At 67.9% G+C, this 12,416-nt stretch overlaps 2 protein-coding genes across 2 annotated transcripts; both read right to left on the bottom strand.

The window, feature by feature from the left end:
* Window positions 1–1,554: 1,554 nt before the first annotated feature.
* On the bottom strand, window positions 1,555–2,582 carry SMIM12 (small integral membrane protein 12). The gene has a single exon (XM_086626214.1). It carries the CDS (start codon window positions 2,580–2,582, stop codon window positions 2,304–2,306), a length of 279 nt encoding a protein of 92 aa, XP_086482340.1. The 3' UTR covers window positions 1,555–2,303.
* Window positions 2,583–5,365: 2,783 nt separating this feature from the next.
* DLGAP3 (DLG associated protein 3) lies at window positions 5,366–12,034 on the bottom strand. The gene is made up of 10 exons (XM_086625928.1): window positions 11,015–12,034; window positions 9,835–10,040; window positions 9,280–9,394; window positions 8,909–9,143; window positions 8,024–8,364; window positions 7,810–7,895; window positions 6,770–7,194; window positions 6,369–6,460; window positions 6,025–6,168; window positions 5,366–5,584 (listed from the first exon to the last, which is right to left on the bottom strand). The coding sequence occupies exons 1-10, from the start codon at window positions 12,032–12,034 to the stop codon at window positions 5,366–5,368; spliced, it is 2,883 nt and encodes a 960-aa protein (XP_086482054.1).
* Window positions 12,035–12,416: the final 382 nt, after the last annotated feature.

The raw sequence follows: 12,416 nt of genomic DNA on the forward strand, positions 1-12,416 counted from the left end.
GTTTAGGAGAAAGGCAACCGGTTCCTGGGAAGCAACTTCACCCCTGTCCCAGCACCTGCAGAGGACCACGGCCGCACAGCAACACCACCGTCTGCCGTGGGGATGGACGGGATGCCCCAGACACACGGAAACCAGCTGGAAGTGCAAGAGGACGGGCAAGGCAGCCACGGCGGGAGCAGGGCAAGGGCTGCCCAGCCAGGTGCCATCCGTGCTCATGCAGCTGCCATCAGGGCTCAGCCCTTCCCGAGGGCATTGCTCCAGCGCCGCGCCGGAGCAGCCCCCCCCCCCCATCCAACACCGCGTGGGCCCAGGGGAGGAAACGGGGCACCGAGGCGCTGACAAAGCCCAATTGTGCCTGGCGGGCCCTGGGAACACACAGATCCATGGGCTACAAAGAGCCGAGGGAGCCACTCCGTCTCGGGGTGAACAAAGGGGTTTCGGAAGACGTTTCCGTCTGTGCCGAGTCTGGCTGGTCCCAGCTGGAGGAAGGGACAGGATTGTTCCCACCCTGGTGCACAATAGGGAACAGCCATCACCCCGCAGCCAGGCTGGGAAAGAAAGAGGCCAAGGGCAGGGGCTGGCTCAGGGGGGCAGTGCCAGCCTGCCAGGCGACAGGGGCGGTGGCACGAGGGGTGCTGTGAGCCCCAGTGCAGGAGGCAGCAGCGGGCAGGGCTGGGCCAGCCTTTGCATCACCCCAAGACTCCTGCACCTCCGAACCCAGCCGCAGCCACCTCCACACCCCGCAGCGGCAAAGCCCTGTGAGTTCCCGGCGGTGCCGGGCCACGAGCCCAACCAGGGGGCAGCGATCCAGCCCAGGACAGCGGGTCGGGAGGTAAACACAGCCGGGCAGCACCGGCAGTAAAGCTGTCAGCGGGGCAGGAGCTGGCCCCAGGGCGCCGCGAAACGCTGAACTGGCTGCTGACCTCAGGGCTTCGCAGTAGACACGACAGATTTATACGGATTTATTGTCCCCGGGAGCGGAAGGCCGGGCCAGGGCTTGGGCACCAGGGGAAAAAACAAGGCAGGAGGCAGCGATAACCCCGGCTGGGCCGCCAGCAGGGCAGGAGCAGTTACCGGCTGGCATTGCTTGCCGGGGTTTGGTCCTGCTGTGCTGGTGACACCCGAGGCTGGAGGGGACACCAGCCGCCGGTGCCCAGTGGTCACTGCAGCCTCTCCCACCACGCAGTGCCCTCAGCAGCCCAGCAGGAAGCCCCCCCCTCGCCCTGTCCCGGCCCCCTGGGACCCCACCCAGCACTGCCACAGCCATTCTCATCTAGATAAAGAGGTGGAAGGGAAGCAGAGGACGTGGCCAGGGAAGCCAGGAGGGAGGCACAACCGCATCATGGGCTGGGACTTCGGTGCCTCCCCTCCTTCCTGCCTGCTGCCCTGTGCCAGCTGTGCCAGGCGCCGCGGGCCAGACAGGCCAGTGCCCAGTCAGGGACGACAACAGCATTTCTCCCACTGTAGAAGGGGCTGCTTCTTGGAAACACGGGGTGCAGAAACACGCTCTGAGCCAGGGTCAGGGCCAGGTGCTGATGCAGAAGACACAGAGGCCCAAGGACGGAGAGGAGTTTATTCTGGCTGCTCCTGTACAGGGCAGAGATCTCCCCGTTCTCTACACGCAGCCCAAAGCCACCACCATGCTCGGAGCTCCACAGCAGAAGCAGGGTCAGGACATCCACCTCCCTCTGTCCCCACTCCTCACTGGGAAGCCTGGGGGTGACGCTGAGGGGTTCCCCGGAGATCTCCACTGCTGCTGAGGCTCCCGTGGGTGTAGCGCAGCGACGTGGTGCTGTGGCCGGGGTTCCTGATGAGCCAGGGGAAAGCAGCAAGCAGGACGGCGGGTCCTCCTGCCGCAGGTGGTCAGCCTGACCCCGACCCTGCATCACTCACATCCGAGTTTCCTCTATCTTCACACCACGGAACAAACCAAACCTAAAGAGCCGTGAGCGGGACCAGGCAAGAGGGTTTTGTGGTTCAGGGGTGAGGACAGGGCGAGAGCTGACAAGTCTCAGACACGTTCCACCTCCGAAGCACGGCTCCCTGCCCGCTCTGCCACGAAGGAGGAGGTCTGGCTGCCGTGTCTCGAGTGCATCCGCGGAGCTGGCAGACCCTGACCCTCGGGAGAGTCCGGGGAGGGTGAAGAGCAGCAGCGGGCACAGCATATTGCCCAGGTACTGCCCGCTGCAGGACGGAGGCTGGTGGAAGACGTGCAGGTGACAGGGGGGTCCCCAGCCCTTGGGCAGACGGCCCCAGCCCGGGGACAGCCGCCCCGGGGCACCGCGCTTGCCCGAACAGCTTTATTAACTCTTTTCCGGGCGGTTCCTGTTCAACACGGCCCGAGGGGCGAACTCGAGCTTGTCCTTCAGGCTCACCACCTTGGTCAGGTCCTTGCCCGCGATCTCCTGCAGCTTACGGTCCTCCCGCTGCTCCGAGATGCTCTTCTCCTCCTCGGCCGCGGGCGGGGGGTCGCCGCGGAGGACCCGCTCCAGGTGGTAGCCCACCAGCCCCACCACGAAGGCCACCGGGAAGGTGACGTACGGGGCCTTGGAGCGCACGGCCGCCCAGAGCACGGCCCACATGGCGCCGGGGGCTGCGCCTGGCACGGGGCGAAACGCGGCGGTCACAGGCCGGACGCGGCCCCTCACGGCGCCCCGCGGGCTAACGGCGCCCGGGCCAGGCGCCCGTGGGCACGGCCGCACCGGGCGGGCCCTACCGGGGCCGCAGCACCGACCCGCAGCGAATCGGGACCCGCCTGAGCCGCGCCAGGACCCCCGCCCGGCGCCGCGGGGCTCCCCCGCAGCCGGACCCAGCCCCGGGCCGAGCCCCCGGCAGCCGCCGCTCACCTGGGCCCGACCGCCGCCGCCGCCGCCACCGCCCCGCCCCGCCCCTTCCGGTCAGCGGCAGCGCGGCCCAGAGAGGCGCCGCCGAGGCCCGGCGGGGCCGTGCTGCCCCCTGGCGGACAGCGCGGGACCGGCCGCGCCGGAGGAGCGGCGCGGGCGGCGCTCCGCGGGGGCACCCCCGGGGGGGGGAGACCGAGGGGAGACCCGCGTGCAGACACCCCGGGGGCACCCCCGGGACAGCCGCGGGCAGACACTCCGGGGAGAGCGCCATGGGGAGATCCACGGGGAGAGCCACGGGGAAAGAGCCCCGGGGGACCTCCGGGAGCCCTGCGGACACCCCTCAGCGGACACCCACGGCGGGATCTGCTCCTGCCCCAGCGAGAGCCCCTCTCCCGCCCCACGGACATCCCCTGTCCCGCCCCACGGACATCCCCTGACCTACCCCACGGACATCCCCTGTCCCACCCCACGGACATCCCCTGACCTACCCCACGGACATCCCCTGTCCCGCCCCACGGATATCCCCTGTCTCACCCCATGGACATCCCCTGTCTCACCCCACGGACACCCCCTGTCCCACCCCACGGATACCCCCTCTCCCACCCCACGGACACGAAGGAGCAGCAGACAGGCCAAAGGCGAGCCCAATGCCGGCCGCGTCCCCGCAGGGGGGTGGCCACTGGCCCAGAGTAACCAAAGTCGTCTTTATTAATTGCGGCGGTTCGTTACAGTAAAAAGGGAGCCACGTGTCACGGTCACGGCACGGCGCTGGCCGGGGCAGGGGCTGGGGGGCCCTTCCCAGGCACGTCCCTAAATCCGGGGTGCGGTGGGGAGCAGGGTGGGAAAGGGCTGTGGGCGGCTGAGCGGGCACTGCCATCCTGGAGGTGTTTAGCACCAACAGACCCCCGGGGCGAGGGACCCCCAGCGAGGCGTCCCCCTGCTCCGCCTTGGCCCCCTCTGCTAACACGGGGGGTTGTGAGCTGGGTCTCTCCCGCTGCCTCCGATCCCACCACCCTTCCCAAGGGCCCTGGGCAAGATTTGGCCCTGGATTTTGGGAGCTGCCTGGCACTCACCAGCTCTGCCTGGGGGAGTGGCTGGTGATGCTGCGTGGGGCTGCTGGCATGGCAGGGTCAGGGTCGGGTACAGCATCTTCTCCCGTCTGCCACCAGAAGGGACACTGTGGGGGACAGGATGCTCGGAGAGGGACCAGAGATGGAGACAGGGATGGGGCAGATGCAACCTCTTGCCCTGCCATGTTGCTCTGCCCTGGAGGGGACCTTGGGGGTCCCCCCGCCATGCTCCCGGGTCTGTGCACAGTGATGGGGGAGCTTGGAGCAGCATCCTGGGGGGTCCTCTGGCCCCGCGGGGCACCAGGCACACGACAGCCCTGTCCTGGTGTGTCCCATCCCTGCAGGGCACCGGGAGCTCAGGCAGAAGGGGTGACCCCTGGGGTGATCTCTAACAGCCCCACACTCGAGGGGTGGCTGCCGCCCATCTCCACGTTCCCATCCCACCCACCAGTGCCGAGTCTGGCCCAGGGCAGAACCGCCACGGCCCCTGGCACCGCGGGAGCAAACGGGCTGCGGGCAGGTCTCCCCGCCGCTACCACCTGCCTCGCACACCGGGGAAGCGGATCCCGCCGGCAGCGAGGGCTGGGGGGATGCCTCCCCATCCCCGGCTAGTGCCACGCTGCAGAGGTGCTCCCAGACTCCAGGCTGGCAGGAGGGAAGGACAGATGGACGGAGGGACAGACCGATGGGGAAGGGCTGAGCGGGAAGGGGAGAAGCGCGTTGCGATGCTCCGTGCGAGGGAAGCGGGGTGGCTCACCGTGACCGGGGGTTTCTGCTGCTCTGGTCCATCCCACCAGCCCGAACACAGCGCTGGTCACGCGTAGTTTCTGGTTTATTCCTCAGGTTATATTTATATATGTTTATAGGGGAGGGAGCCCTGGGTCCCCCGCGGCACTTGAGCAGGAGGCAGGCGGGGGCAGCGCGGGGGAGCCCCTTGTCCCGAAGCCTCGTGCCGGCAGGGCCGGGGAGAGGGGCTGGGGGGCTCTGGCCAGGCGGGGGGCTGGGGGCCCCATCCCCGCCACGCGCTGGGGGATTGCACTGAGTACAGAGAGGCGGGGGGCCTGCCTGCAGCCCCCTCCCCTCCAGCCCGGCGGGGCCGGGGGCTGAGGGTCACCTCTCTTTTGGTTGGGATGTAGGGGGGTGGGTGCAGAAGAGCTGGGGGGGTGGGAAGGGGACAGAGAGCTGGGACATGGCCCCAGGGAGGGTGGAGGGAGGGAGGGAGGGAGAGCCCCGGACCCCGGGAGAGGCTGGCAGGGGCATGCGGGCGGGGGGCAACGGGACGGGACAGAACCGGGCTTGCGATCACCCGCCGCTGGAGCCACGAAAGGTCTAAGATAGAAAAGAGAGAAGCTGTGAGTGGGGCCAAGAGCTGCCCCAGGGTGTCCCCGCGGCCCCCATCACAGTGAGCTACGGCCGCGCCGTCCAGTCTGGGTAGAAAAGCGGAGGCTGCGGTCACAGCCGGGTCTGCGCCTCGGGGATGTAGATCTCGATGCTGTCCGCGCTCTCGGTGGCCGAGCTCTGGCGGAAGGAGGCAGCTCGCTTGGCTGCCAGGAGCCGCTTGCGGGCCTCCTGCCGCTGCCGGTCCACCGAGTCCAGGGAGCGCTCCTTCACCGGGTGCACCTTGGAGCGCGGCGGCTTCTTTGGTATCGGGGGAGGCACCTTCTTCTCCTCCTGCACAAACAACGGGGGCTTCAGGGCGGGCACGAGGCTGGGACCTCCGGGGAACGGGCATCCCGGCGGGCTCGGCACAGCCAGCGGGGTGTGGGACATGTGCACCTCCGTGCACGGCGCTGCCGTGAGCACCAAAGCTAAAGCCACGGTGAGACGGCCCTGCAGACCCTCCTGCAGCGCGCCGAGTCGCGAGGCAGGGCTGCACGTCCCTTCGTCCGGCCACGCGCTGCCCAGAAATGCCCACAAGCCAGCGGCGAGACCGCGGCGGCCAAACAGCCCCTTCTTTAGCTGCATTTTTCCCAGATCTTTGTTTTTCAAGTATTTGCTAAAACCAGGCGCTAGCGACAGCCTGGCAGCAGCTGTTTGGGTGCAGATGTGCTGGGGGAGGAAGGCAGGAGAGGTGACAGGGACAAGTGGGGGTGGCAGAGCTTTGCCCTCACCTTGGGCTCCACGATCTTCCACCCGTTGGCTTTGAGCTGCTGGAGCTCCGCGAACTTCATGCTGACATCCTCGATGGAGAGCTGCAGGAGGTCCCAAAAGCCGGCCAGGTCTTGGAAGGTGGGCACAGGGAATGCGTTGGGATCCTGCGAGGACAGAGTGTTGGCCACATCTACCCATGGGACATCGGCTCTGCTGGCCATGCAGCCATCCCGCTCCACGCTGCTGGGGGGGCTTTCTGTCCAGCTCTTCCCAAAGGAGTTACAAAGTCCTTTTTCCACCAGCTAACGGTGTGAGACCCCCACCCGCCATGGCTGACCCTGTGGCACTGCTGCCCAGCACTCACCATGTTCTGCTGGCAGAGGCGGTAAAACTGCTGCACCTTCTGGGACATGAGGAGCTGGGCGCTGCCCACAGCACTCCGGATCTTCTCCAGGACTGGCGGGGGGAGAGCAGATGGTCAGCGCTCCCGCGGGGCAGGGAGCCTCTCCCCTGCGTGGCAGCAACCTGCACCCCCTCGGGGGCTGCAGGACAGCCTGGGCAGCTCGAACCCCCTCCAATCCATGCGGCATCTCCTCCCTCCTCCACATCTAGCCAGTCCCAGAGGGTTTCCTGGTGTTTCTTGCCCCCACCCAAACTCTTTAGCCTTGGCAGGGGAGATGCTCCAAGGTGGGAGCACTGCAGGACCACAGCTGTGTCCCCCCAGCTCTACAAGAGCTCCCAACCCTGCAAAACCCCCCGACTCACTCTCCTCCGGTAGATCATAGTCCTCAGCCTCCCTCTCCATCTGCTGGCACCAGCCCTCCATCTTCTCCACCTCCGCCTGCAGCAGTTTGATGAACCACTCCCCGTCGCGGTGGCAGGGGGAGGCACGGCCGGAGTCGGGGAGGCTGCGGGAGCCCCGCTCCATCCAGGCGTCCCGCCGGGGCACCTCCACCGTGTCGTACTGCAGCTGGTAGTCCTCCCGGTACGCCCACTGCCCCTGCGTGTGCACCGTCTTGTACACGGCATACTGCCGGCCGGACTCGGGCTCCGAGGAGTGCCGCTGGAAGGGGCGCCCGAACTGCAGCGCTTTGTCCTCGGTGGCCACGGCCAGGCCAGCAAAGCCCTCCAGCTCCAGGTCCGCCTGCACGCCCGCTGTCACGCTGTTGGAGCGCTTGAAGCGCGCTCGCCTAGGGAGAGCGAGAGCGCGTGGCCAGCGCGGGCAGGGTGAGGGGTGGCCGCTGGCAGGACGGGGCTGGGGATGCCAGTGCGGACCCCCGAGCGTGTGGGGCCATGGGGACACCCCTGAGCAGCCGCAACCTGCTGGTCCCTCATCTCCTCTGCTCTTAGCCCGTTTCCATGGCTACCGGCGCTGGACCGAGGATGGAGAGGAGCGTGCACCAGGGCTGCGTGGGCACGCTGCTGGAGCCCCGCTCCCATGGGCCACGCAGGTCCCGGCACATGGCACTCCCATCCCAGCCAAAATGTCATGTCTGGGTGCAGAAAAGCCTGAAGGTTTCACGTTCACACCCCCGGGGTTAACCCCAGCAAAGGAGATCTGAGCACAGGGTGGGAGCCAGGAGCCCCTTCCCCGGACAGCAGCGAGGTGCAAGGGCGAAGGGAAGGTCGGATCCTGCCCCAGGTGGGGGCAGCTGCCCTGTGACACGGACAGTGCTGAGCTCGGGGGGTCTCGGCCAGGGAAAAGAGGGAAAAGATGCTGCAGGGCAGCTCAGGGAGTCCCCGAGGGACCCAGTGCCCGGTGCAGCGAGCATGGCAGGTCTCAGCCCAGCCTGGCCACGCGGTACCTTTTGTCCTCCTCCACCTGCACCCCGATGGAGTGGAACTCCCTCTGGCTCCGGCTCTCCGTGTCCGAGTCGGAGATGGCCTCGACCTGCCGAGGGGCAGAGGGAGAGCGCTGGAGGGTGGCTCCGAGACGCGACGCGGGGGGCTCAGCATCGCCCACACCGCTTGGGTGGGCTCGGAGCTGGCTCCCAGCACACAGGGAGGAGCAAAGCCCACCTGGACACCGATGGATGGGCGCCACTTCCGCTGCCGAGCCAAGCTCCTCAGCTCCTCCCGGCCAGGAATGGCCTTGATGATGAGCGTGGAGGGCTTGGGAGCCGCGCGGGGCTGGACCGGCGGCAGGTCGAGGGCCACGGCCGTCACCTTGGAGCTCTCCAGGCTCTCGGCCGAGTTGCAGCGTGCCGCGGTGTCTTTGGACCAGGCGGGGCCACGGGCGACCTCGCCGGGCAGGTAGGTCTCGTGGGTGGACTCGGTGCTGCTCTGCGCCGTGACGGAGATGAGGGGTTTGGCTTTGGTTCCTGGAGGGATGGGAGGTGGAGCTTTTCTGTAACTGAAGGCTGTTGTGGGAGAGGCGCAGGATGAAAAGGCGCGTGAAAACACAGACACTTGCTCATTTCCCGCCGCGAACGGGGACCCCGGGGGAACAGGGGTTTGCGCCTCGGCTGCCTGAGATCTGAGCTGGAGCTCAGAGGGGCTGTTTGGCCAGTTCATCCCCGGAAAGCGATTAGAAACCACCTTGGACCCATGCTGGCCACGCTGCTGCAGCACCCGGCAAGGGGCAGAGATGGGGAAACGAAGCAGGGGGAGGAAGCAGAGAGAACGGCGGATGAATGCTGGGGGCAGAGCAGCCTCTGAGCAGAGCTGAGCCACCAGCAGATGCTCGTGCCCTATGCCAGGGCTGAGCTACGAGTGGGACACTTGTGCCCTGAGCAGGATGCTCGTGCCCTGAGCGGGACGCTCACACCCTGTGCCGGGGGCTGCACGGGGCTGGGGGCAGGAGCAGGGGTGGCAGCAGCCCTTGGTGGGTGCCTGGGCAACCAGACGGGGAAACGCGGGGGTCCCTCGTGCAGCCGAGCTCCCCCCACCCCCCCCGGGACTCACAGGTGCTGGGCTTCAGGATGCTGCTGGTGATGGGCGGCCCGGCAGGGGCCGACATGGAGAAGAGCGAGAGGCAGTCGTCGTCCTGGGAGCAGCCCGCCTGGATGGCCCGCAGGTAGCTGTGGCTCCGCATGCGGAAGCAGCCGGGCAGGTCCAGCGCCTCCACCGCCTGCGACTCCACCTCGCCGAAAACCGACTCGCAGACGGCCTCAAACTGGTGGTTGAGCTCGTCGTTGATCTGGGGAGAGCAGTGGGTGAGGCTGGGGGTGGCGAACCGCGGCCGGTGCTGTGCGGGGCAGGAGATGCTCAGAGGAGCATCCACCACCCCCACCCCGCCCCAGCTTGCCCCACGGTGCCCATGACACCGACTGTACCTGGCCGGTGGTGAAGGAACGCCCGTAGCCCTGTCCCCGCGGGAGCATTCGCGGCGGCGTGCAGCAGCTGGGACAGTTACAGATATATGAATCAGAATAGTGCCTACTTGCAAACCTAATGAGAGACAGTGGGAATAGAAGGGATGGCACCAGAAGCAACACATTCACGCAGAGCATTCGGAAACGCAGCCGCAGCGATGCTCCTGCCGGCACCACCACTGTCCCCGCTGCTAACTGCCCCAAAACGCTGTCCTGGGGGTACAGACCCGTCCCCCAGCAGTGCGGGGCTGTCAGGGGCACGCAGCAGGGCTGGGGGCAAGGAGCCAGCCTGTTGTCCCCCAGGACTGGGTCACATCCCAGTTGTCCTCTTTTGAACGTGCTTCTCTTCCCCAGCCTTTACTCATGGCCGCAGCAGTGGGTCCCACCCGAAGCCCAGCTCAGCCGTGTGCCCCCCCGGTGCCCGCCAAGGGCAGCTCCAGCGCCCGGGGAGCCCCTGCTCACGGCCCCGCTGCCACCCGCGGTGCTGAGACGGGGCCGGGAGGCGACAGCCCTTACTTGGTCCTGGCCTGGTCGGCGCTGGAGGAGCGGCGGTAGCTGTCCCGCCGCGTGGCTGCCCTGGGCGATACTTTGGCACTGGCGTCCGAGTCGGCGCTGTCCTCATCGCCCATGGCCTTGATGTAGCTGCCGCTGCGCATCCGCCGGCACGGGATCTCCCCGTCCTTGCCCACCGCCGGGTACCCGCTCCACTCGTCCTGCGGCACCTGGGGTGGGAGGCAAGCGTGGGAGGACGCGGTGGCCGGGTTCCCGCGGTCAGGACGCGGAGCCGAGCCACATGGCATGGGCCACCCTGAGCCTGGCGGGCATGCACGGCCCAAACCTGGCGTGCGTGTGCCAGCATGGCCCCTGTCCCCTCCCCACGGCACCCCAGGGCTGCGGGAACAGACCCTGGGGGCTCTGACTCCCCGCGAAAGCCCCCAAATCCAGAAGAGCCAACTCCTAAGAGCTACAGCTCCCCGTGCCCCATGCAGAGCTGTTCCCAAAACCCAGGGCAGCGCAGCCGCTCCCACCTTGCAGCCCCCCTGGCCGGCGCGGCTGGGCCAAATCCCACCCATGCCAGTGTGGACGCCCGGCTGACGTAGCGGCTGCCGGTCCCACCACGCACCACTGACACCGGCACCACGGGGTTCTTACCAGGCTGTGGCAGTGGGATGGCATCCCCCGGGCCCCACGGGGAGGGTGGTGGGGCCGTCACCCTGCCCCGATGCCCCCACTGCTGGTGGAGAGGGGCCCCGGCCGCCCCCCGCCCCTGGCCAGCACGGCATTGCCGCTCCCTGTCTCCTTCCCCGGGAAAGGGAGACAAGAGTTAATTAGTTTTTAATTGAAAGGGGGGTGACCTAGAAGGGAGCCCGGTGACGAGGCAGGCGGTGGCACCCGGCCAGGCACAAGCGGGATAAAAGCCGCGAGGAGGGAGCGTGCGCGGGGCCACCGGCAGCCCCGAGCCAACGGAGCCGGGCAGACCCCAAAGCCAGCAGATGTGGGGCAGGAGGTGGCAGAAAGGGCTTCACTCCGCTGGCGCAGGGACAACGGGGACCAGCGGGAGACCCTGGGGAATGGGGTGCAGGCGGTGGGGAGATGGAGTGGAGCTGGAGCATCCCTGCTGGGATGGAGGGTCCCAGCCCCGGCTCTCCCCACGGCATCACCGGCTGCGGTCCCCCCACCCTGCCCAGCCCCTCACCTGCAGGTACTGGTACGCTCGGTCTTTGGCCTTTGCCTCCTGAAGCATCAAGGTCTTCTCGGTGCCGCCGGCGCTGGGGTAGGCTTCGCGGGCCTGGCTGACGGTCATGGTGTGCCAGGCGCTCCTCTTGAGCGTCTGGCCGTCCAGAGACATGGACATGCCGGCACAGGCCAGGCATTTTCCTTCCCCACCGCCCTTTAGACTCTTCAAGGTCAAGTCTCTGAAGGCACTTTCAGGAGCGTCCACGCAGTACTGGGTGCCCTGGTCGGCGGCGTGCCGGCCAGACACCATGTAGCTGCTGTCGCTGTCCAGGTTGTCGTCGGAGCTCCACCAGCCCATCATCTTGGACCGGTGCCGGGAGTCCACCTTGCGGTCCTTGCTCTTGCTGCGCTTGCCGTGGCGGGACTGGTGGTGATGGTGGTGGTGGTGGTGGTGGTGGTGGTGGTAGCCGTCCCCGCGGCCGTCCATCTTGGCGCCGTTATAGTCCCGCTTGGCCGGCGCCTCCAGGGAGTGGGACTTGGCGAAGAGCTTCTGGACGGAGTGGACGAGGTGGCGGATGCGGCTGGGGCTCTCGCTGCGGGGCTCGGCGCCGCCAGCCCGCGGGTACTGCAGCGTGTGGAAGCCGTCGTGGTGCAGCGGCAGCTGCTTCTCGAACTGGTCCAGCAGCGTGGGGGGCAGGCGGTTGATCTTGCTGGCGGGGTGGGCGGTCGCCATGCATTCGTCGCAGGAGTCGTAGGGCTGCTGCGCGTGGTGCATCCTCGGGAAGGTGCTGCTGGCGCTGGTGGAGGGCGGCTCACTCAGGGGCCCGCCCGGGCACTCGCCGGCCACGCCAGAGCTCCGTGCCGGGCAGTAGGGATGTTCCAGGGAACACGGCTCGCTGGGGCTGAGGAGGTACGGCGGCCGGCCCTCGGGGCCGTGCTGGATGTAGTCGGCGGGATGCTCACAGTCCTCTGGGATGCAGCGGCAGCGGTGGCCGGAGGAGGGCTGTGCTTGGCTACGCTCCCCATGGTAGCCCTTCATGGTGTCAGCACCCGCCCCATAGCCTCGGCATCCTGCAGGGCTGTCCCTGCGGGCTCACCTGTGGGGACAGGGACAGGCACGGCGTTATGCTCCCCACTGTGCCCTGCTGCTGGCAAAACATCGGGGCTGTCCCACGGGAACCAACCCAGGGGGCTGGGAAACTCCCAGGGCAGGATGCAGCCCCAGCTGAGCCCCTGGGAAGATGGGCTGGAGTGCCAGAAACCTGGCTCTCCATGGGGCGAGGGGGGTATGGGGCTGGGGCCGGGCACCCAGAGGCACCCCCAGCTCGGCTGCTGGGAGGGGGCAGTGGGAAGGAGAAGGCACCGCTGCCAGTGCCGCAGGCAGCGCGGGGCCTGCAGCCGGCGAGGGAGGACACGCTGCC

This window comes from Tauraco erythrolophus, chromosome 24 (assembly GCF_009769465.1).
Source record: "Tauraco erythrolophus isolate bTauEry1 chromosome 24, bTauEry1.pri, whole genome shotgun sequence".
Lineage (NCBI taxonomy): Eukaryota > Metazoa > Chordata > Aves > Musophagiformes > Musophagidae > Tauraco > Tauraco erythrolophus.

Bases quoted from the DNA above. Each gene is read 5' to 3' on its own strand.
- SMIM12 (XM_086626214.1), bottom strand. From the start codon at position 2,582: ATGTGGGCCGTGCTCTGGGCGGCCGTGCGCTCCAAGGCCCCGTACGTC.
- DLGAP3 (XM_086625928.1), bottom strand. From the start codon at position 12,034: ATGAAGGGCTACCATGGGGAGCGTAGCCAAGCACAGCCCTCCTCCGGC. The intron at 6,169-6,368 runs GTGAGTGCTGGG...CTGTCCTCGCAG, and splicing joins GCCTCTGCCAGCAGAACATG to GATCCCAACGCATTCCCTGT. The intron at 5,585-6,024 runs GTGAGGGCAAAG...TTGTTTGTGCAG, and splicing joins GGAAGATCGTGGAGCCCAAG to GAGGAGAAGAAGGTGCCTCC.